At 40.7% G+C, this 24972-nt stretch overlaps 1 protein-coding gene across 1 annotated transcript in view; it reads left to right on the forward strand.

The window, feature by feature from the left end:
* The window catches only part of TGFBR3 (transforming growth factor beta receptor 3), a 126281-nt gene that overhangs the window by 72708 nt on the left and 28601 nt on the right, over window positions 1–24972 (forward strand). The window contains exons 5-7 of the mRNA XM_074151792.1: window positions 14667–14850; window positions 20558–20726; window positions 23063–23210. Coding sequence (XP_074007893.1) covers window positions 14667–14850; window positions 20558–20726; window positions 23063–23210 — 501 coding nt within the window. The remainder of the gene's footprint in view (window positions 1–14666; window positions 14851–20557; window positions 20727–23062; window positions 23211–24972) is intronic.

The following is a 24972-nucleotide window of genomic DNA, read 5'->3' on the forward strand; positions in this document are numbered from 1 at the left end:
TTGTGTGGTCTGTGACCAAAACAAAAATTTGTATGTGTTGAGCTCAATATGTACAATTACAGTTTATGTCTGTAATGAAGCTTGGTCTATTGAAATGACCGAGCTAAGCCCAGAATGAAGTCATTTTTATTTCTCAGAAAGACTGGAGCACTGCTTATAATGTAGGATCCAAATATTACCTAGTATTTGTAAATCATGTCCTTGGAGTTTGCCAGGACATTCAAGTTTGCTATTTGTAGTGAAACGGACAAGTTGTTTGGATTAAATTTTTAATGCATGACATCATGTCTAATCATGAGTCGTCTTATTAAAGTTGCAGCTTTTACTATATTCAACTCTAATTGCAGAACTAAACTTGATTATTCTTAGCTGTATCCTTATAGGGTTTAATTTTGCTCCTCCAGCACGGCTGACAGGAGTAAGCAAGACTGCTTCTGCCGTACCAGATGGGAATTTAATGGTGTCACTATGCATCAGCAGGAGGAAAAGATGGACGGTGCTGCAGCATTAGTGCACTGGGAAGGGACATCGGTCTCTCAGTTGACTTGATATGGTGGTGACACCGTTAAGTGCACTGAGAGTCTATCACTTGCTGGACACCAAAAGTTTTCTAGGATTTTTTTTCTTTTTCCTGTCATCAGTTTACAAGAGTAGGAGTACCCTTGATATTTTGAACTTTGAAGGACTCCACCCTGTTTCCAGTGCAATGTGTTACTGACCGTTGCAAAGAACATGGACTTGTCTGTATTCTAAGGTATTCACAATCCCAGGTTTTCTCGTTACTGTGTTGGAGACTCTTAACTGTTATCTTCTTGTTGACCATTCTTGGTCTTTACTGCAACCAGTACAGTTCAGGTCTGCTCAGAAAATGTCTGAGGAACAAGATTATGAACAACAGTATGATAAGATTCCTTACTCCTCTCCAGGCCAAAAGAAACAACACCTTTCATCAGTTAATTGAGTCTTGGACCTACTTTTGGTTTAGTTTTGATCTTCTCCTACAATTACTACATCATCACTCCCATTCCATATCAGCTGGTTTGTGTTCAGTTATGTCTTCCCTTCTCTTCCTCCTTCTACAGGCGTTTCCCTCTCCCCTCGCCTTGCCTCTGGGAGCGAAGAGGTGCTCTGCTGAGAGCCATCCATTTCCGCTCAGCGGACTGCACCGGTGTTTGGGCTGTGGTTGTGCTGGGCTGGCTTGGCTCGATTCGGCTCGGCTCAGCTCAGCAGGGCTTCAGCAGGCTGCATTAAGGCATAGGAACAATAGGAACGTGCCTAAGGCTTCAGCTGCCAAAACTGTATTATTAAGTGTTTGCTTCAGAAAACTGTTTAAAGCTCTCCTGGTTACAAAAACAGGCTTAAAAATGTAAGCAGCAGCAGTCACAATTCATGCCAAACAAGAAATTGTCTGACCTGAAGAGCTGCCACAGCACTGATGCTGTGGTAAGGGGTGGGCTGTCTCTCAGGTGGGGCAGCATTACCTGATAGATGCTGCAGGTTCAGCTCTCCATTGGTGGGACTCAAGTAGTTCCTCTTGGTATTTCAGCCTCTCTTAGGCTCTGCTGGTCACAGTATGGGCTGACAGTTGTCACTCACGCCATGTCCCCAGCACGCGCCTGGACACTGCTCCCCATAAGCTGTGCAGATACGAGAGCTCACCTTTCCATTGCAAGGAGTGAACTAGGTCTCAGTGTTCGCTCATCCCTAATCATGTTTAAACATCTGAATAGCTCTCCGTAACAATTTTTGATCTCTTCAAGTGCCGTATAATTTATGTGTTCTTCCTTCCACCATGTTAAGGTTTCTATTTTTCTTATCTGTAAAGAGCTTGAAGAATGAGATTGCAGAACAGAAAACACCAGGGTATCTATCCACTGTTACCTCTCCCAATTTAGTCCCTGAAGTCCCTCTCACTCCAGAACTTCATTCTCTGTGTTGTCTCTAAGGCAATATTTTTGCTGGAAACACAAGCTAACTTCAGTCTCTTATCAGGGGCTTATCAGCCTTCCTGCTTTTCATGTCCCATTTTCTCAGTAGCTAGTGTGGTTTGGGATGATAGACCATGAGGTTACGGGCTGAACAACCTGGTGATCATCCATTGCTTTTCCACAGTTCCTCTCTGCTCACAAGGAGAAATGCATTGTGTTCCCAAAAGCTTTCTGAGGAAAAGAGCACAGAATCACGCAGCACAGAAAACGTAGAAAATCCTGAGTAAGGCCTAGCAGCACCTGTGGACAAGTGCCATACGCTGAAAAGAAATCGAGGGGCTGTAGTTTTGCAGCAGAGCTGTTTGTGTGGGCTCTGCCAGATTGCAACCCCCGGGACTGCCTCTGGCCTAGGGGAGCCCGTCCTTTTGCAGAACCAGGGGTTCTTATTTCAGGTGGGTCGTGGGGCGGATGGACATACTGCTTCTACTTTAGTAGCAGAAAGACTCCCTGCCTCCTTGCCAGAGCCTCCAGTAAGTTTCAGAGAACCGAGCCTAGGAGTGTAAATCACAGCTGCAAGGGATGCGTAGTGCAGAGCTCGCTTCCTTGGCCGTTGTTTGAAAATACTTGGCTTACCCGTTTACTTCTGCTGCTCTGTCTTGTCCATTCTCCTTAAATGCATAGCCAAGCCAGAAAACAGAGTATTTTGAATCATAAAAGATTTCAAATTTTAAAAAAACTTCTTTAATGCCCATGAATTCTATGCTGAAAACAGAAATCTGTGTCACGCATACCATAGGAGTGTCATAACTATTGTGTCTGTCTCTATGGAAGCATCAAGCAGGATAATTGTTGACTTTCCAGCTTCTCCTTCAGACTTTTCAAACAATGCATTCATTCACATTTCTAGTAATGTACTGTATGTAAAGTATGAATTGCACAGTTTTTTTGATTGATCCCTAGTTAGAAAGGTAAGTAGTGAAAACAAGTTTAAACAGCAACTTCTGGGGCTCACTGCTGATCAAGACAACACCTCTAGAGCCAAGTCAAAGTTTGTAGTTAAAGGATCTTGTAACCATTATAATGAAGTCCTAGCTGTTTATTTCTTTTTATTACCAGCTATTATTTTTTGCCTGTAAAGCATCATAATAAAGTTCTTAAACTGTTACAGGGAAGTGTGTTTGAATAAGTAAATAGATAGAAAGAACCTTGGATCTTCTAATTTGTAATTTTTAACCAAGAAGATAACTCCAAGATATGAGCAGATAATAGATTCATAGATTGGTCCAGGCCGGAAGGTACCTCCAAAGGTCACCTAGTCTGACCTTCCCACAGTCAGCAGGGACACCCCCAACTAGACGAGGTTGCCCAGGGCCTCATCGAGCTTCACCTTGAATATCTCAAGGGAAGGGGGCCTCAACCACCTCCCTGGACAACCTGTTCCAGTGTTCCACCACCTTCATAGTAAAGAACTTTTTCCTAATATCCAATCTAAATCTCCCCTTCTCCAACTTAAAACCATTGCCCCTCGTCCTGTCACTGCAGGCCTTTGTATACAGACTCTCCCCAGCCTTCCTGTAGGCCTCCCTCAGGTACTGGAAGGCTGCTGTTAGGTCTCCCCGGAGCCTCCTCTTCTCCAGGCTGAACAACCCCAGCTCCCTCAGCCTGTCCTCATAGGAGAGGTGCTCCAGCCCCCTGATCATTTTGGTGGCCCTCCTCTGGACCCACTCCATCAGGTCCGTGTCCTTTCTATATTGAGGGCTCCAGACCTGCACACAGTACTCCAGGTGAGGTCTCACCAGAGCAGTGGCAGAATCACCTCTCTGGATCTGCTGGCAACACTTCTTTTGATGCACCCCAGGATGTGATTGGCCTTCTGGGCTGCAAGTGCACATTGCCTGCTCATGTCCAGCTTCTCGTCCACCAGCACCCCCAAGTCCCTTTCCTCAGGGCTGCTTTCTAATACCTCATCCCCTAGTCTGTATTTATACCAAGGATTGTTTTGGCCCAGGTGCAGAACCCTGCACTTGCTTTTGTTCAACCTCATGAGGTTCATCTGGGCCCACCTCTCCAGCCTGTCCAGGTCCCTCTGAATGACATCCCATCCCTCTGGTGTATCGACAACACCACACAGCTTCGTGTCATCTGCAAACTTGCTGATGGTGCTCTCAATCCCTCTGTCTATGTCGTTGATAAAAATGTTAAACAGTACCAGTCCCAGCACAGACCCTTGAGGGACACCACTTGTCACTGCTCTCCATCTGGACTTCGAGCCATTGAGTACCACCCTCCGGGTGCGACCATCCAGCCAATTCCTTATCCACCGAACAGTCCACCCATCAAATCTGTATCCCTCCAATTTGGCAAGCAGGATGTTGTGAGGGACTGTGCCAAAGGCCTTACTGAAGTTCAGATAGATCACGTCCATAGGTCGTCCCTTATCTACTGACCTAGTCACTCTATCATAGAAGGCCACTAGGTTAGTTAGGCAGGACCTGCCCCTAGTAAAGCCATGCTGGCTATCTTGAATCATCTTCGTGTACTCCATGTGCCCAAGCATGGCATCTAGAAGGATCTGTTCCATGATCTTCCCAGGCATGGAGGTGAGGCTGACAGGTCGGTAGTTCCCAGGGTCCTCCTTTCTACCCCTTTTAAAAAATGGATGTGATGTTTCCTCTCTTCCAGTCTGCAGGGACTTCATCTGACCGCCACGACTTTTCAAATATCATGGAAAGTGGCTTGGCAACTACATCAGCCAGTTCCTTCAGGTCCCATGGACTTGTATATCTTCAGGTTCCTCAGTTCATCACATACTATGTCTTCACTTACAGTGGGAGGGACTTTGTCACCTTGGTCACTAACTTGTGGGCCATCAACATGGGAGCTAGGAGGAAAGGGGTTCCCAGTGAAGACTGAGGCAAAAAAATGAATCAGAACACTCTGTAAAGTGCTGTTAGTACCATTGTTCAGGTAGAGAAACTAAGGCATGCTGAGCTTAAGTGATGTTTATATTGGAGCAGAGGGAAGTGTCAGCGCTGTGTGTTCTCAGTGTCCTCATTAGGAAGGTGGTTTGCTACCTTGACTCTGTGAATTAATTGTTTGAGTTTCCACTAGAGCTAAGCCACCACAGATTGCTTTATTTAAAGGAAAGGATGAAAAGATTTAAAGCTCATGTCAGTACGCATCCAGAAGACCAGAAAAGTACTATACTACTGAGTTGGGCTGGAGTTTAAATTCTTACTGTATAGTTCAAGGTTGGATTTTTGCCTTGGGCCTGGTCCCTCATTAGGCAGAAGTTTAAATGAATGGGGGAGACAATCCAGCCGTTGGGTGTATGGTTATAGTATAGAGGGAAGCACACAAAGTACCTTCTTGATAAACATTTTTCAGTATAAAGAGGTAAATTTGGTGTATACATGTAGGTTTGCACTTATTTTTATCATGTGACGCATATAGCTTAACTCAGTGCAGTGACTTCTCAGACACTTTATCCTCATGGAGGCAGCTCACAGTTTTACTTTCACAAAATATTTACTGGTGGCTTAATGTCACAGTGGAATAAATTCGCATTAAAATTAAATAGCATGCCCCAACCAAACCAAAGGTTGTGTTCTGTTAATATGAGGATTTTTTTAATGTCATGTTTTGAAGACTTTTTCCCAAACCCATGGCAGTGAATGGGAGCACAGTGATGCTTACAGAGTGACAGTACTTTGGAGGAAGCCATCCGAGATGGGCAGGGGTGCTAAAGGAAGTTGTTCTTTACTAGTCTATTGCCTTATTTTGTTGTCATTTTGCTTATTGGGTCACTTTTCCCCATCCGTAAACCAGAGAGAACACTAGTTAATAGTCTTAAGAAAAAATGTTAGCATCTTGATAAAAACCTGACATAAATGTCTATGTTTTTCTGTGTTAGAGAAAAGTGAATATATGGTGACTGCACAGTGTAGTGTTAACAACATATTTGGCATAGACAGGATTATTTTCAGACTCTTCATGAGTTTATATATATATATATATCTTGATGGGTTAAGTAGGTGGTGCTGGGAAAATTATTGTGATTTTAGTAAAGTAAGTCTTGAGTTTATTCTCATCATGTTAAAAATAAATACACCTAAATTTCATGGCCTTTCAATCTGAAAATACGTGAAATGAGTTAGTACATGAACTCTGCCTGACCTAAGTAATTGAAAATCACCCCTTTGATTACTGATGTGTCTAGTCATATTAGTCTGATTGGATATTTTTACATGTCACAAAAATGCAACAGTTTTGGAATGGACATTTTTGGTTCAAGTGTTCCTGGGCTGGACCATTGTCCTCCTTCATCACTCAGAAGAGCAGTGCATGGGTGGGAAGGTCTGCTCAGTTCAGCAAGGGGAATACTTAGCATCTGTGCTAAATATTTCTTTTTCCTCTGCAGGAAATAAATGCCAAAATTATATTGGAAAGGGGGAGTGGGAGAGGAAGTTGAAGGACATCTTCACTGGTGATTAGGCTGGTTAAATTATGACAGATAGCAATTTTACATAAGCTAGGCAAAACCTGTAGAAAATGCTTTTATCTGGAATCCTGTTACAGGTCAGTCTTGCAGAAAAACCTTACCAGACCTCTCCCACCATCCCACTTTAAATTTTCATATAACAAAATAATTTCCTCCTTTTCCATCAAGTCATTACTTCTCTCTTTCCCTAAAAGCAGTTTATTGCAAACTTGTCTTGGCAGAAGCCCAGAAGTTTTATGAAACTGCCCAGAAAGAGGGTTTTATAGGTGCTACTCAACAAGTGAATTTTTTTCTTTAAATTTGGTAGCTTTCTCAATTGCTTTTGTAGCCTAGGAGTGTCTTTACTGGGCAAGTGAAAGTAGTGAGAATTAAATCAATGAAAGAATGGACCCGATCCTTTGTAATTTCCTGGCAGAAATCACTGTTAGAATAGATTAAAAATGCCCTTAAATATCTAAATATGTGATTTTTATATAGTATTTAATTTAAGATGGGATGCTTCAGCTCTTTCTCTGAGTTGGTTATTCAGGCAATTGAATGAGTAAGAGTTATGGATGAGAAAGCACTTATGCAAGCAAATAACCTTACTCACAAGAACCCCTTTAATAGGACTGAATGTGTGTTTTAAGTTAGTAAAATGGAGGAAGCAACAGCGGTAATGATAAATACAAAACTGGATCACATGCTCTTGGCTTCAGATTTGAAAAGAAAAAAGCTTTAAAAAAGAGGAACTGATAGAATGAAGAGTTTAATTATTAGTCATTTATGTATTTCTAAGAAGAAAAAAGCCATGTTCTTATTACTTCAGCCAATAGCTGGTTTATTCCTTTCAGTTCATGAAAATATGGTTCACATATTTTGGATCTCTGCCACCAAACCACAGGCTGTTCTATGGTTTGCACTAGATTTTGGATGACTGACAAGACTCACTGAAAAACAAGTGCTATTTGTTTTCCTGTGCCTAGTATTTAACGGGAAATCAGGAGGCTAAATTTCCAATCACTGGTTAAACAGACCCAGATGTGAACAGAGTGCTCTGCTAGGAGAAGAGTGAGGAAGGATAGGAAATGCATGACTAGTGATAAATTTGGTATAAATAGTGACCTTTCACTATTCAAAGTAAAAGCCATAGATTCTCAGTGTTGTGTAACAGTGTGAAGAGGAATTTAAAAGGACGTTTACATTTCTATAGAATCCTGAGTTTGTTTTTTTTTTGTAAATCTTCATCGTTCTTCTACCCAGGAGCTGGAAATAATCCTGTAGTTGCCCTTTTACACTTGGCAGAGTTAATATTCCCCCTTCCCTTCCCCACACCATTTCCTTGCCTTTTGAAAGAATGTGAAAATAACATTAAGTATCTAATTAAAAGCAGTGTTTAGTAAACAGTAACTCTTATTATGCTTTTCACAATAGTAAATTTCCCTGAAGGCTTTGTCTTGTGGCCTGGCTCAACCTCCTGCAAAATCCTGCTTTTCTAAAGGCTATATAACTGGTTTACTCGCAGAGATTTCAAGGGGACATCAGGCTACAAATGGTGGTTGTTCTTGCATTCTTGGCAATAGAGTGAAAGGATTTTGACAGAAGTATGAATGGCAGAAAATGACAGGGTGGTAAATACATGTTTGAAAGTGATGCATTTTCCACATTCAGTAAAAGGAGTTTGAGTACAGTAACACTAGTAAGGCATCTTTAAATATCTAGGCAGGGTTTTATTTTTTCATTCAAAGCTTGCTTCATGAAGGCGTTACAGAAGAGAAGGGATATTTTTGGCTCAGGAAGCAAGATATAGTACATGAAGCAAATGTGCAGTCAAAAATGTCTATATGTGGTAGTGTGATGTCCCAAAATAGGGAAATTTTATGATATATAGGTGTCCTCTGCTTTTACTGTAAGCACTTTGGTTTGGGCAGAAATACTTCAAAAATACCAACTTGCCAGTAAATTTCAGAGGAAGCAAGGCGGATCAATGTGCCTTAGTTTCTCCTTTTGAGGGTTGTTCAAGCCTGGTTTGCTAAGAGTATCACATAGTTCATACCAGATCTTCTCTTGTCCCGGGTGATTTAAGGCATCTTTAAAAAATCAGACTTTACTGCTTGGTGTTTCTTTCACCTTCAAGAGCAGGCTCTCTTCATGAGTCACAGCTTCAACCAAAACTTTGTGTTTAGAGTGTGGATGGGTCATGTCTGGATGCTGTTGCTTCTTGGATCTGATGCTGGTCTTTCTCCTTGCTGCCACTGACTCATCCTGAGTGCTGCTGCTTCTCACAGACCCTCTAGGAGCCCAGACCCATCACTTTCAGAGCAGGAGAGACTGATAGTTAGGAAGACTTGGGCTTTAAGTTAAACCAGGCTGCAAGAGAAAGGAAGAAACAACATTCTGGCATTTGGTGGTTGAGGTGTGTTGCCAGACCCATCTTGCAGGAGGCTGAAGCGCCTGGAACAGGTGTCTGTGATGGTCTTCTCTCTTCTGTATGGTCACGGCTCCTTCCCTTCTTAGCTTGCTTCAGTAAATAGGGGTTTTAGCTAGTGGAAGTTTACAGAAGCAGGCAGCAGATTTTGGCAGACTGCTGGTGTTAGTGATATGGAGATAATAAATCACAACAGGTTGTGTTACTGAGTCATCTATTCCAGTGGAAACTGTAGCTGCAGTTGCATAGATATGCTTTAATTCTCCCCTTCTCTTCTTCCACTAAATTGAATCTAACTTGAAACAGAATCTCTGGAAAAGCTTCTGCTACATTATTTTGTTCAGATCATACGAGTGTTATGTTGAGTCTATTAAGATGTTGTTAGATTAATGTGAGATGACAGAACAATTACCTGTGCACAGTTAATAAACCCCTGCTGAGCCCTAAACTTTGGAAAAAGGTTTCCCCTTTACACAATTTTTTTTTGTTTGTTTCCTTTTTATCATTCTAGTAACTGTTCCATGGGGTTTATGAAAGTTACACTTGCTTTGACACAGTTTCAGCTTTGATGGAAAATCCCAGGATCTTCTTTCTAGATACATAAAGATGTGAAAGAGTCTGATCCCACAAGGTTCTGCTTTCATCCTGAGAAAGCGTTGAGCAGCCATAATTCCTATCAAGATCTTTGGTAGTTGGCAAACTGAGCATTTCCTAGGAAGTAGAATTAAAATCTAAAGCATAATTAAGATAATGCTGCTTCTTTTACGTGTTTGTTTTAAAAAATGTAAAAGCCGAAAGTGGAATTTTGAGACGACTGTAAGTGGTCTTGAGAACGCTAAACTGAAAATAAAAAATTTTACTACTGCCTGAAAGCATTGCACCTCTAGCTGGTGCCACAAAGACTGTGCAAAGCTGATAGATGATTCACACGTGTGGCATGTCATTTCAAAAGCAGTATGTTTCCTGGTCACTTGCCAAAGAGAATTGTTCGCTTGGTGATTACTGTATGTTGTATGAGGCTTTATGAACAACAAAGCATATATTTTTGAGTTTCCAAGTACCTGATATTCCTCCATCCATGGCTTTACTTTTCCCCTATAAGGGCACCAAAGCACATCAAAGTACGTTACCAAAAAACACCACCTGAGTCTGAACCCCATGTGGGTTGCTCTGAAAGTTGGGTCAGGTTTTTGAATTTTATTCTGAGCAGATTTACTCCTTTCCTACATGTTCAGCCACAGGTCTGATACTGCATAGCTCAGATAAAAATATGAAGGATGCTGCTTTTCTTCTGCCTAGTGTATTTGCCTCAGTCTTGGCTTTGTTGGTCACTTGTGCTGGAGGGGCCTTGGTGAGTAGTGGTGTAGGTGTTGCTGTGAGGAGAGGGATTGGTTCATGCTGTGTAGCTGTGGACACTTAACTTTGTATTCCGAGTCATCTCCCAAAGGTGCCTGCCTCTCTCTCAAGGCTAAATTATGAACTTGCTTCCTACTTGGGAGTTCTGAATTATAACTACGTTAAATACTTAAAATGTCATAAAGCAAACAAAGTTAATATCCCCACTGGATCAGGTTCAAAGGAAAAAAAAGGCAATAAACATTTAAAAGGAGGGAAGGAAATAGGTAAAATAAGAAACAGAAGATGCTATTTTAAGTGTGTGCAGTGTTCACGCTCACTAGTCTATGTATTTGAGGTGACTCAGGGTTGGTCCTGGGAGCTGTTCCTTCTGGGGAATAGGAACTTGTGCCATTTGGCACTTCTGCCAGCTAGCTGATGTCCTGAACTGCCATGGCAGCCTTGCAAGGGCAGTTTTTGTAGGACTGGAAGGTTTTCTTAAGGGACATATAAAGACTTTTTTTTCCCAGCGTGAGGGATATATGTTTCCTTGCCTCTGTAGAGTGCAAAGAAAATTACAATCCCTATTTCCCGCAATGGTCAGCAGAGTAGTAGTGTGTGTAATCAAAATATATTCCTAAACGTGTTTTGTTCTTTGATGGAATACTCAGGTTTTGGTAGCAAATTTTCACAATACTGTACCTGATCCTCATTTCCTCCGACTGCAGAAGAGCCCCTTGAACCGCAGTTCTTGCTGTGGTTAGTGGCCGTGGCCAGTATCTTTTGGTCTTGCAAACTGATTTTCCATGTCAGACTTGGAAGTTTCCTCCTTCGGCCTCAGAAATGCGACAGGGCTTGTAGGTGAATTCAGCAGCCGGGGATGTTTCTGGTACAGTCACTTTTAATGTCCTCACAACAACAGGAAGAAATAGAACTGGGGCACTTTTTCCACTCCGCAACCTCTGAAAGTAACTACTGAAGGAGATGAAGTGAGGAGATAAAAGTGTATGTGGCAGCAGTTTCTTAATCACCGAGTCGGCTGTGTAATGAGTGCTCAGATAAAAATTGTTGATATATTCCCAAATATTTAAAACATTCTTCGGTTTTAATGCTCTGGCTTATCCTAAGTATGTTCAAGCGAGCTGCTTTTGGTTTGCTCTGAAGAGTAAGTAGTTAATGTTCAAGGCAGGTGTTGAAACAGTGATGGTTGCCTTTTTTGGAAGAGTCTGTTGAATTCTTTCCAGAAAAAATAACGTGCTTGGCTCACTTAACCTTGCCTAAGGTCCATGTAGTAAAAATCCCAACATTGGCAGGCAAAACAGAACTCTGCGCTCCTTTCTAAAACCTGGTAGTGGAACCAGCATTTCAGACTTTAGTATGTGATTAAAAAAAATAACTTATGATAAGCTTCATGTTTATTTAAAGATGTTTACTGCGCGACCATTTAGTGAGGATGCTTGTGCCAGACTTTTTAGTTGTTCTGCTTTCTGTCAGTTCCTCCCTAGCAGGACTCGGTAACTTCGGGGTTCATTGATAGGATCTGTCTCGCAGGAAGACATTTGTCGTGCCGCAGGATTATGTAGAAGTTTTTCAAGTTTTAATTAGTAATAAGTGGAAAATCAAGTGTATTCTGAGGAAGAAAGCTGTTGTGTTAGCAGACATTTAAATATCTCAAATCTCAAATGAAAAATACAGTGAAAATGCAATATTATAAGATAATGCACTTCTTTGGTCAGTATTTAGAAGGTATAATATTTTCTCTCACACTTTCCTCAAACGTCTTAAAAGGTTACACTGATACTTCTGATAGTATCAGACTTCTCTGATACAGACCATAAAAAATACCAAAAACATTGCGTAAATGAAAAGCAATTACTGTACTTATTGGATAAACCATAGTATTTTTGAGGTAGTTAAGGAGGTTTGTTCCTGCAAGTAGAACACCAGCATCTATTCAATATCCCTGCAAAATAGTAACTAGTTAAGTTCTTAAATCCTGCAATTTTTATGCACGGGAGATTTTTCTAATTAGGCCAGGGCTCTACAAAGGTGTCCCACGTGTCTCTGCTACAAAAGACAGCATTGCGAAGAGGCGCTCTGTATGCGATCCCTGCATGACCTGTCTTGTCCTGTGTCAGTGTCATCCTACGGACAGTGCACGCTATAAAATTCAGTGTGGTAGGAGCATTGTAGGGGTGTCCCATAAAACTAGTCCTGCATCACATCCTGGTGTAGCTGCTTCTAAGTGGTGGAAATAGAGTGAATGCTATTGGCTAAATACATTTTAAAGATAACTGTTGCTTTCTTTCCCTAGTGTTGAAGATTTGGGGCCAGTGGAATTTTTCTAATGGCAGAGTTTTCTTTCTTATGCAGAAGTATGAGAGTATTGAGAGAACAGGGTGTATTCTGTGTTACACTGAATATAGACGTTTTTTATTTAAAGGAAATGTTTTATCGTAGTCATATGAAAAACAACAAATAAGGAAGATCATTCAGAATTGAAACAGATGTTAGTTTAAACTTTGAAGACTGTTCTGGCAAAAGGATTCCTAAGCTGTTTTTTGTGACAGGTCTGGTCAAATTGAAGTCTGAATTACATGGGCCTTCTCTTCAGGACAGTAAGTGATATGTGCATAATAAGTAATGCAGTAGCTGGAGGCACAAGGAAAGAACTTTGAAATTTTTTCGGTGTGCCAAAGGGTGGAATTTATGTGTCTACTTGGACAAATATTTGTAGGTGCTAAACAACTGATATATAACATCCTGAAATAGTGTTGGGAACAACAGCTCCAGAGAAGGTAATAGTTAGTTGCCATTAGTTAATTTCTGTAGCTGGAACCTGACTTCAGATAATCTCTGTTAAATAATTGCTATTCATGTATTTTGTTGTTTAAAAGGTTAGAGAGATACTTATGACCATTATCCTGCTGTAACATGTAAATAATACTCAGGACAGGTTAGAAATCGTTGTGATGTATTTTTCACTCTTCCAGTCATCATCATTAGTAGTTTTGGATTTTCGGTTGGAGAAAAAAAATATACTTTTGTTTCACCAAAGAAGTCTGGGTTAATAGAAGGACAGGGAAAGGAAAGGAAAGGGGGAGAAGAACAGCAGAGTAAGTCACACTTGTTCCTGGGCTGTTCTTGGAACAGCACAAGAAAATGGTACTTCATTCCTGAAGCCTTCTCTACTGCAGCAATCTGGAAGAAGCGGCTGTGCGTTATATCTGCTCAAACACTGCTTACACGCTGCTGCAGGGAATATGTCCAAAGAAATCTTCTCTGATGCATTCAAACCTGAAAGCTTATTCATCTTGCTGTACTTTCTTACTCAAGCACATGCTATTCTTGACTTGATGTTTTAGATCTCAGTGAAAGTGTGCATGGAAGCACCAGGCCAGGTAGAGCATGCAGTCCTAGAGCACCTTGAAGGAAGAGACAGTGAAGTGTATGGATGGGTGATGGCTCCTGAGGCTGGGCAGATGAAGGAATGCTCTTCTTTCACCAGTTGCTATAGGGACATCTTGAGAGCTGACAAATGTTCTGAAGTGTTGGCCACATCTCTGCAGGGACAGAAGAGTCAAAAGGTTGCTGTTGGGATGATCTTGCTTTGCAGTAAATCTGGAATCACTTGTTTATCTATCTCTCGAGACCAACGCAAGTTGAAGCAGGTCCCAGTCTGAAAGAGTCTGACCCTGTGCCCTCTTGTTTCCTTGAATGATACTGTTGCCACTCCAGTGAAGTTGTATTTGAAAATTTTAGGCTTTTCCACAGAACCCATTACACTTCTACTTACTTTTTCCATTTTGACCATTTTAAACAACATTTTAGTTTTTCCAGTCGACCTGAGTTCACATAACCTATTTATAAGGATTTTTTTAAAGATGTATAATTCATCTGCTTTGTGCGTTAGAATATTTCCTCACTTTATGTAAATAAAGCAACAGTAAATATCTTCCCTTTCTCTTAGCCTTTCTCTTTCCTTACTCTGTTTTTCTCTGCCGGCCTTTATCTGTTGCTGAGCTTGGACTCGTGTTCTTTCTGATTTGGGAGTTACTTCACTAGTTTGCAGTTTATGGAGCTTCATGTCCTTCTCTCCCTTCAGTTCCTCAGACCATCTTCTTCTCACTCTCTCCTGCCTTAGTTTTCCTCTAGTCTTCCAGCCCTCCCCTCACCCGCACAGCTCAGCTGCCTTTGCACCACTGTTGTACCACTTCTGCAGCAGTACAACTTCAGAGAATGGCTCAGAGCCCTCTGTTAGTCAGTTGCCACATGCACCTTAGCCGGGCTGATGGGTACTTCATCTTTAAAAGCATTTCTGAAAAAGGAATCATTATGCAGATGTTAAAATATGTGAAGTTTAGGCATCGTTGGAAATAAGCCTTACTCACCTTCAATGAATACATTTGGGTGTGACAGATTACATTGCTTAAACACGCTACCTGTCTGTGCAGATAAATGTACCACATTAAAAATATGTTTTTATTCCCATCAGGTGTCTTTAGGTTCCGTTGTTCAGTTTGAGAAGGGAAATTTCTCCTTGTCAGCAGAAACGGAAGAAAAGCTTTTTCCTGAGAAAAACGAACATCTGCTACAGTGGGCCCAGAAGGAATATGGCGCAGTAACATCTTTCACTGAACTCAAAATATCAAGAAACATCTATATTAAAGTAGGAGAAGGTAAAACAAAACAAAACCAATAGAATTGATAGGCACTTCTAGATGGTGAAAATTAAGTCTTGCTGTAGTATTATTTCACGGTTTTTATTTTAATCTTCAAACATACCTCTCATTTTCCAAGAGATGTGATGTAAAAGGGGAAGGCAGAGAAATAAGACCAAGTCTAAAGTCCAGACCTTGGATTTAGGCAACTTTTAATGGGTGCCGGTGCTGTAATTTTATGTAATTTAATGTGGATGCAATCGGCCAGAATCTTACAGTAGTCAAAGCTTCACCTTTTAAAAAGCAGTAAACTACTCATGGTGATCATTTGATTGTCTTTATCTAAAGGACTGAAGTAGAGAATGTGACGTAGGGGGGTAATTTCTAGAAAGACCTGAGGTTTTGGTGGTTTTTTTCTGTATTTGCTTGTATAAGGATCCAGACTACTTTGGGCAAAGAATTATTGCTTTCCTCACCAAGATAAGTTGCCTCAGTCTGATGTCCTTGTTTATTTTCATCCCAAGGAACAAGATTTCCTGTCCCCGTGAGCTGCACGCCAAATTCATCAGGTGGTCTAGGCAGGTGGGAGAGGACTCCAGCTCCTGAGGGGTTTCGCAGGCCCATATTAGGGTAGGGTTTGGACTGTAGCTGTGTAGCCGAGTAGTGTTGGAACAGTTGGAACAATATGAGCCTCTGCGGCACCTTGTGGCTCCAGCTTTCCCTCAGCTGGCTGCCGGTCACATAGCATGTCTTCTGCAGAGGAGTTCCACCTGAGCTGGTCATAAACTGTGGATAACATAAGAGCCAGGGCTTTTCTCTTCACTATGTTCTTGGATCAAGGCAGTTGGTTCAGGAGTCTGTGCCCTACTTACCTCTATTCAGGTTCATTTTCTGGAAAATACATAGTAAAAGGAACTTTGCAGGTAGAGCACTTTCCTCTATTGTGCAGAATGATTGGAGGTAAAATTTTCTTTTTTGCCGGTATGGGATATTTTAAGCTGTCAGTGTTCTTTACCTAATGGCCTGCAATTCACTGTGTTTTTTTGTTCTCTGAAGATGTCATCCAAGTTCAGGCTAAAGCAAACATCCAGGTTTAGGCTAAACCAAAAGCAGCAAGAGTAAAGGCTGGTAAAAGTGAACTGGAACTGATTTTCATTGCAGCTAGTAGTCCAGGTATTTTGAAATTAATTGTTGTCTATCAAGAAGTTCAGTGATGGGAAAAGTAGAAATCAATAGAACATTTTATCAATATTCAAAGAGTACTGGTGGGCTCAGCATTTACTAGCACCAGCAGCCTATTTTAGTAGTACTTCAGCAATGTTTCTCGAGAAACTCCTGCATGGCTAGTTGGCTACACAAAAAAACCCAAAAACCTTCTGTGAAGAAAACGTTCTTTCCTAACCACCTGTATCTCATCATTTGATTTCCTAAAGCATGAGGCTTGCCCCCCAAAGTCGGAACATGCCTGTGTTGGTTTTATCCAAAGCCTGCCAAATTTGTACAGGATTCCCCTGCATGATTTTTGTTCTACTTGGCACCGATCTAGGATTTTAATGCCAGAAAATCATTCAGAAATATATTTATTAGCTTATTAAAGTGCTCTTGGAAAGTATACATGGGAGTAGTGGTCTTTGTGTTGCAGAGACGAACATTTAATTAGATATGTCAGAAAACAGATAAAATTTTGTTTGCTGATTTGCACATCTCCAGTCAAACAAAACAGCTAAATAGGAGAGCTTTGCATCATCTTTAGAATGTATTAAAACACAATTTAATTAGGAGTAAGTACACAAAATTGGAACTTGGCAGGCAACCAAAATAGACAGTTTCTGAGAAGGCTTCTACAAACTAGCTCAGCTGTAACTGTATTTGATTTTGATTTAAATTCTTGGCAGAAGAATGTATATGTGTGGGGGTTATGCATGTGTTCAGGGGTGGGGAGAGGGTCAGTTCTTGAACTGCAGCAGTTGTGCAAGGAGTTCTATGGAAACCACGTGGGACTTGGACCTGGTCTGCGTCTCTGCAGAGTGAATGATGGAACCACTGGATTCCACAAACCACAGTGTATGCTGATGGACATTTCAGGCTTTTTATACAAAACTCACACTCCTCAAGTGCTTTAGTCAGGTACCCTCAGCTGCCAGTCTATGAGTCACAGCTAATGTTACTCATAATCTATAGGTGGTCATATGAAAAGCATAGTTCCTTGCTACATGACTGATACAGAATTTAATAGCAGTATTCATGTAATTATTTATGTTTCAGCTTCATTCAAGTTAGAAAAATCTAAAACTGGAAGATGTAACATTTTAGAAGTCGAGGCTGTATCTAAATACAGCAAACAGAAAATGCAAGCCAGAGAAAAGGTCTGAAGAAGGGTGATCTTTCGTAGAATAAAACTGCTTCTGACGCCATGGATCTCTGAAGTCACTTTTGAAGCTGCAAATGAAAAGCAGCTGAGTGAGTTAGCAAACTGGGTCAGGGCCAAGTGCATCTGAATCCTCTTGGTTCGAAAGAGTGGCCGATCAGATAGAGCGGGGATGGTGAGCACAGTGAGATCTTCAAGGGGCCAGAACTGCGGGTTTGAAGGAAGGGGGCACAAGAAGCGGGGTTCTTGTTCTTGCTTTGATTCATGTAGTGAAGGAGATGGCAAAGTGATTGCTGTAATAATCACTGTTAGATTCTAGAAAGAGGGACTGCTTGTGGTGAAAGTGATCTTAGTACGTGTTTTTCAGCAGAAGTCAGTTTAATTCCTCATGCTTCAATAAGATAGGCTTGTACAAGTCTGGAAAGCTTATCAGTTAGCTAAATGTTACCTAATGCATCCAGTACCACCAGTGTAAATCCAGGACAGATGTGCTAGCCTGCAGGGAGCCTAATTTCAACACATTTCTTAGCTAAATAATTTAAAAAAAAAAGTCAACCATAACAATAACTAGGCTGGAAAATGTACAGTCTGTTTACAGTCGTTAACACTGTGCTCCTGTCCTGGCAGAAGCTGAAGCTTCAGTCCTGACTCTGAATTTGTGGCCTATACACACAAGTGCACGTATCCTGCACACCCCACTTGCTTGGTTTTAATACTTGTAGGTGCGTGTGTTGTGTCAGGCTTTAGCTGTGTGTCCTGCTGGGGGGTGAGTACCGCTGAGAGTTTCCACCCTCCCTCCAGAGACCACTGCAGCCCCTTCCCTTCCCTTCCCTGCTACCCTGCTATTAAATGTCAGTCGAGGATCTGACCTCCCTTGGGCTAAGGGCTGGTAAACTGCAAAATAAACTCGAAAAAGCCCCGCCATCAGAGTGGCTGAGGAAAATCAAAAGTGCCTTGCTTATCCCCAGCTCAGACTTTGAAAGGCAAGCTCTGCTTGGATGGCATTTTTATTGCCGCGTGGAACTGCTGCTGCCCAGGGAGCCTGTCTTGGAGAGCAACACCCGATTAACAGCCCTCATTTTCACAAAAATCTCCTCATGATTTTACGCTGGAATACTCAGCTTGTGTCCAATTTAGCCAAGAGCCTGTGGATGACACCTAATTTGTGCAGAATAGAGCGGACGGTGTCTGTCCTTGTCTGTGAAATGGAGGTGCTGCCCACCGAAATTACAGACCCCCGCGTGCAGCCCTGCCTCCCCATGGGAGCAGCCTGGCCCAGGCCGGAGGGGAAGGCGGCTCCCAGCTGCTTCGCACAGCACAACCTCACGTCTGATTCCATATTGGGAGTCTGGGGAGATTGGAGAGGCACAGGGTCCATAAATTGACTGTTTGCTGGCTGGTTTAGTAAGGTTTTTAATTGATTGCAGGCACCTGCCGTCCCTTTCCAAAGTAGACAGCCCTGAAACTAAAAAAGAAAAGAAGTGCAGTGAGCAAAGAAAGACGAAATGGATCCCCTTTTCTTTTCCGTTCCAGGCCAGATCTTGGTATCTGGCACAGATGACAGTAAACAGATTTTGGTGAAGGGGGGAAGTAAATGTGTATGTCAAGTAGCCAGTGAGGGAGTTAAAATTTGCTGCAGAGGAGAAGCGTGCTATCGAGCGGAGGCCCAGGCTGGGGAGCCTCCGCGCTGGTGGCAGCCAGAGCAGCCGCTCTTGAGAGCTCCAGAGACGTTTAATGGAAGTGCCAGGAGCAGGAACCAAGTTCTTTGCAGTGGCAAACGATAGCACGTGTGGTAATTATCCACAAGCTGCTCAGAGGCTGTTATTTTACAGCCTGAATTGTGTTGTACAGCACCTGAGAAGCAAATACCTAGTATCTCTGTCTGTGTGTATATGTATATATATAAATTCAAGCTCAGTGTAGACCATTTGGGATCATTTTCCATTCTCTGCTGTTGTGGGAGGAGCTGGCAGAACTGCAGCTGCATTCAAAGCTAATCTGGCAGGGCACATACCAGATGTTAGAGGAGTGCTTTGCTTGGGCAGTATGAATAGTTATAGCCTCATACAACTTTCATAGATTCTGTAGGGAAGACGACAAGATTAACATTCAAAGACTACTTTGTGTAGGATCAGGAGAAGAAAGTCCCCTAATTTTTTCTGCAGTGGCCGGGGTCACAGGAGTCTGGTCTCCCTGCAAAGTTGTATACTGCACACAAATGCCCTTCAGGGGTGACATTTCAGCTCTCATTTAGGGAGCAAATGCTAACAGTGGTCTCAGCTCAGCTTTTAAGAGTTGGTCCACAGTTTTACATGCATAATGCATTATAGTTGATTTTTTTCTTTTTTCTGTCTTGCTACTGACCTTAACAGGAAAGCCGCCTTTGTAAAGCAAAGGTCAAAAAGCCAGCCATTTGGAATTATGTTCTTACAGGCTTTTTGAACATGATACTTAGTCCTCCTGCGTACTATGACAATTCATATGTAAAACTATCTCAGAAATACAAAGCATTCCTATTTTTCAATGGAAATATTGCTTCTTGGTGTACAGCAATGTAGGCTGTGCATGAGAACTTCATACCAAGTGACTATTTTTTATGTTTTGAATTGTATTCTCGTTAATGCTTGTGATCAGCTCGGCCGTTAAAACCAAAAAAAGAGATTGAATACCTACTCTAGAATTTCTTCATTTCAGATATGGATATTATGGTCAGGCTTCCTTAATATCAACAACTGATTTCATCCATTTCTTGCTATATTCAATTTTCCATGCACAAGAGAACCACAGTATTTCTAGACAACACTGACTAAACAATATATAGAAAAATATATTGAGTAAGGAAATGGAAAATACTTTCTGTGGTCTTTTAAATATGGTAAGTTCATAATAACAGGAATAAAACATTTGTAAAGGGAGAAGGAATTGATCACAGAAGTTTTCTATGAGTTAATTTCAAAAGAAAGAAATCTTTTTTTTAAAGGTGTAAGGAACAAATTAAATGCATCTTATTAATTTTGAAAAATGCTTACGTACTTTGCTTCAGTATTGTTTTCAGATTTCTCTTTGTAGGGATTTTTCTTTCATTAAATGTTTAAATCTGTAAATAGAAACCGTTCCGTTTAGAAGTACCTGTTTTTACATCAGAGATGTGGTGTGTTGTTGCAACAGTGATCTCCCTTTCAATATTATGTTGATTTGTCGTAAGTGTTTATGGTAGATAGTAGATATACCTTTTAGCTTAAAGACTTATGTCATAAAATACAGTGCCACATTGAAGTAGGCATGGTATGTACATGCATGTAAGCTGATAACTATGTGTAAAGGTGCATATGCTTTCTTTTTCTTTTCCCCCTCCAGATCAAGTTTTTCCTCCCTCGTGCAACATAAAAAAGAATTTTCTCTCTTTAAATTACCTTGCGGGATACCTACAACCAAAAACAGCAGAGGGGTGCCTTATGTCTAACTTTGTCCAAGAAAGAGAAGTTCATATCATTGAACTAATCACTCCAAATTCCAATCCATACAGGTAAAGTATTGTCTAAATAGACTAAATCTGTTTGAAATCACAGCTAAAGATTTCACCTGTCTATTGAAAATCAACTGAAAGGAGCCATTTCATCCTTACAAGAAGATTTTGGACCTTAGTACTTTCCCTTCAGTAGAAATGAGTTCTTCATTATGTAAAGATTTTGGATTCTGATTCACGATCCCAGGATTTTTCTGGACAAGTCTGCAAAGCACAGTTTTCGTGGATTGTATCCTGTCCCCCTTCTTGCTCAATCAATCAAATTTTTCCAAGAATTAGGTGAATAAGGGGAATATGAGTAAGGGCAGGAGGTTTAAGATGGGACCACCGTAGGAGGAGGTGAAAGAGAGGTTAAAAGTAATCTTGACCTGTTACAGGTAGGGATGACTGGCAGCAAGGCCTAGGGTAGTGATTCCCAAACAGTGATCCAGAGGTTGTAAGTGATCTGCAGTCCATGGTAATTGTTCCACAGTTGGTCTGCAGAATTGTAACAATATTTTCTGTCAAGTTTCCAGTTGAGTTTAAGGGATAGTTTGATAATTGCAAGAAATCTTAGGGGTTGACTGTGGTCTACTGACCAAAATGGTTTATAACTAGCGGTTAGTTAAAATTACTTAGCTCTTTGTACAAATTACAAGGATTATCTAAATTGTCAAAGATACCCTTGGAAGGTAAGACATTCAAAACATTCATCCTTTGCTGGTCTGTCCTAGGTCTTAGTGGCAGCACATGAATGGCGTTTTTTTCAGATAGTCATACCTGGAAAAGCTTTTCATAAGTGCTGAGTATGGTTGCTAGAACAGAAATTTGCTATGAAACTTAGATCATTTTCCCTTTTGCAGGAGGTACAATTTCATCACAGATAAGGTAGAATTAAAATCCCGTCTGCCTACTGCAGACATTGGAAATCCAGCATTGTCCAATTGTGCTCGTCCTGCAGTTACGTTTGAGCACATCCCATCCCTAATGTCGAAATCACACAGGGAGGTAGAGATGGGAGGAGAGGTCTTTGCAAGAAGAGTAATTATCTCATTGCAAGATGGTGAACCCAAAGCTTGAGACTATTCTTGCCTACCGACCTTGGGAGAGTTAAAAAAGTGCTGAGATGTACTGGAAGTGGAGCAGGTAAGCCCAAATTATTTGCCTCTGTGTGGCGTGAGTTGCAGCCCCATCCTGAACAGAGCTGTTCTTTAGTATCAACATTATCCTAAGTCCCTGGCAGCATTAGGCAATGACAGCTCGGTCTCCAAGCCCTCTGGGCTTTTGGCTTGGGCTGATAGTATGACAGGAATTCGTTTTTCAGATGATAACACTGCAAAATGTTTAAATGTTTTGTTATTAAAAGTAAAAAAGTAGTAAGTTAAATTTCTCTTGCTTTGTTCTTAGTTTTATGTGTTATCCACAGCTATCTTTACAAAGTTTATATCCACAAAGAAACATACAGAAGCTGAGCTGGGCACATGTAAAACTGCAGGAGGTGAAACGAGGGTCCCGAGATACACTAAGTCTCAGTGCAGAATATTAGTTGAAACCTGCTACTTGGGGATGAGCACGTTCTTGTGACATATGGCCCCATAAGATGATCTGGAAGTAAAGGTTTTTCTGTTGAGGTAGTATTTTGCTCGATGAGATGTTATTGATGGGTACAAAGCCATTTGCTCTACTTATTTTACCAAGGTCTTGAAAATCTGGACAGCGCTTACCTATTTTCCAGCAAGCAATAGGCTGGACATCTGTTTTCTTTTCTTTTTAAAGTAAGTATTTATCCAGAAGTATTGGAAACTGAATAAACGGCTTAATTCCTCAACACATGCAGATCCTAAGAAAAGTAATTTCCACAATTTAACTGCCTAGGCAGAGACACTCCCCAATATAGTATTTGTGCATTTTTTTAGTATTAACCTGCTTAATTTGTCTGTTTGCCTTTTTTTTAAGGTATTATTTTGAGCTTTAATACGGTTATAGCCAGAGGAAACTGAAACAGCTATATTTAGGCACTGTCACAGTGAAACAAAAAACAATATTTACTTTATAAATCAAATTGCTAGTCATATAACTAACCTGCTGTAACTAGTAGCTGAAATGAGTAGCACACTGCTTGTAAACAAGATACAAAAATACTATTTGTCTAAAAAGTATTTGTTCCTATTGTGATGCAAAATCATTTAAGCGTATGTGGAATAACAATCTGTTTTGCACATGTTGTGTTGCCTGGGATAATCTCCAGCATTTTAATCAGCTGGCCAGACAGTGGAAACATGATGGATTGGAAGAAGGTTGATAGCTGAAAATTTCTGGCATTCTAGTCTAACTTTCTCTCTATTTTCCACATGCAGTGCTTTCCAGGTGGATATAATCGTTGACATTAAACCATCTCAACCAGGCGCCAAACTTGTCAGAGACGTCGTACTTATCCTCAAGTGTAAAAAGTCTGTCAATTGGGTTATCAAGTCGCATGATGTCCAGGGAAAGCTGGAAGTGATTGTAAGTTAAGGCACCTTTATTTTTTGAGAGATACCATACTACAACAGTATGGAATCCATTTAAATGTGATATAGCACTAAATCATATTGATTTCTGAATGTTTTCTCTCTTAGCTGCTTTTTAAATTATTACTGCATTTCAAGGAGTAAATACAGAAACCACGTATTTTTTTCTCATTAACCTTTGATATATGGGCTATTAAGCTGACCAGCATATCACAGAAGCCAAGCCAAGTGGTTAGTGCAAGGATTTAGGGTCTATGTCTTTTCGACTTCTGTTGAAGTACCCTAAACACCCAGTTAGATGTCCATCTCCCTTTTTGCTGTTACTTTGGTGAGTGGATCTACAGATTCATCTCAGAAGTTGGAAAGATGCCCATGAGTGCAGAATGGGTAATCCTCTATATGCAGCACACACCCACGTCCCTTTACAAGTGGAAACTTTTTTAATCCTTCTACTTGTGGTTGCAGTAGTCTCTAGCCCTCTTCCCTGCCAGTACTTCTGTCCCCAGCAAGTGTTTGGTCAACTTGACCGTACCTCTCCTCAGACTGCAAATAATAAGTTTTTAAAAAATTAAACCCAGGATCTCTAAAGATAAACTTCTGAAACGATACTTACGCGTAATTGGAGGTTCTGGTTCAGAATGAATTTTTGTACACACTTTGTGTTTCAGCAGCATTTCTACTAAGAAAATGTGTTTTCCCTTGCTCTGAAATAAATAAATAAATAAAATCAGACTGATCTTGCCACCTATAAATATGTGGCCTATTTCTGTCTTAAGCGATCAGTTAGGAGCACACTGTACAGTTGAGCTGAATGTTTGCTCTGGACCACCCAGTGGCCTCCTGATGTACAATTTTGCAGTAACTCAGATACATTTTCAAACTCCAGCTATCTGTATTTATAAGAATTTTACTTTGCTTAGTAGCTTTCTCCTTTTAATGACTGCAAGGGCAATTCTGGCAGGATCCAAAAGCTGCTTGATCTAAATCTTCTCAGAGGACAGATTAGTAGGCAGGATTTCATGCTAGATTTTGAGAGTAGAGGAAATAAAAAGAAATAAATTATGGTATTGCTCAGAAAATTGAATGGAAACATTATTTAGGGTGGATGATGAAGTTCCCTTTTAATCCCTGACACATCTTTATCTTACGGACAGGAAAGGATGTTCTGGTCATTCTGTAGGTCCTAAATAATAAGCCCTTAAAGAGAAAGATCAAGGTTGGTTGCCCAGGATTACTACATTTATAAGCAGAAGGGCAAAACGCAATGCTTGACTTGAAAGTTTCCTTCTAGATTATTACATAAAATTCACCACTCTATATTTAGACCTATATGGGTCTACTTCCACAGGATAGAGAATTGTGCATTTCATGCTTGGAGATAGCTAAAGTACCATATTTCATATCCATGAAGCTATCTCTTTATGAACAATGAATTTTCAGGGAGAGGAATTTTAGAGGATTTTAAAGTGTCTGAAGTGCTGCACCTGAGTATAGAAAAGCAAGGCTGCTATTCTTTTTAAAGTTCTTCTTTATTAATTATTGAAAGTAGAAGTAAAAAGTATAAGTGAAAATTCTTTCTGTAACGAGGGGCAGAAGGTAATATTTTATTTGGACTAACAAAAAAAGAAAGTACTATATATGGAAATGTCAGTATATAAAAGACTTTGTATATTTATGTTAGGATTTGTGAGTAACTGTTTGCTGTATTGCTTCATTTATTATAGATGCTTCATTTTCTGAATGTGTGTTTGTTCTCC

Source organism: Numenius arquata, chromosome 8, assembly GCF_964106895.1.
Source record: "Numenius arquata chromosome 8, bNumArq3.hap1.1, whole genome shotgun sequence".
NCBI lineage: Eukaryota > Metazoa > Chordata > Aves > Charadriiformes > Scolopacidae > Numenius > Numenius arquata.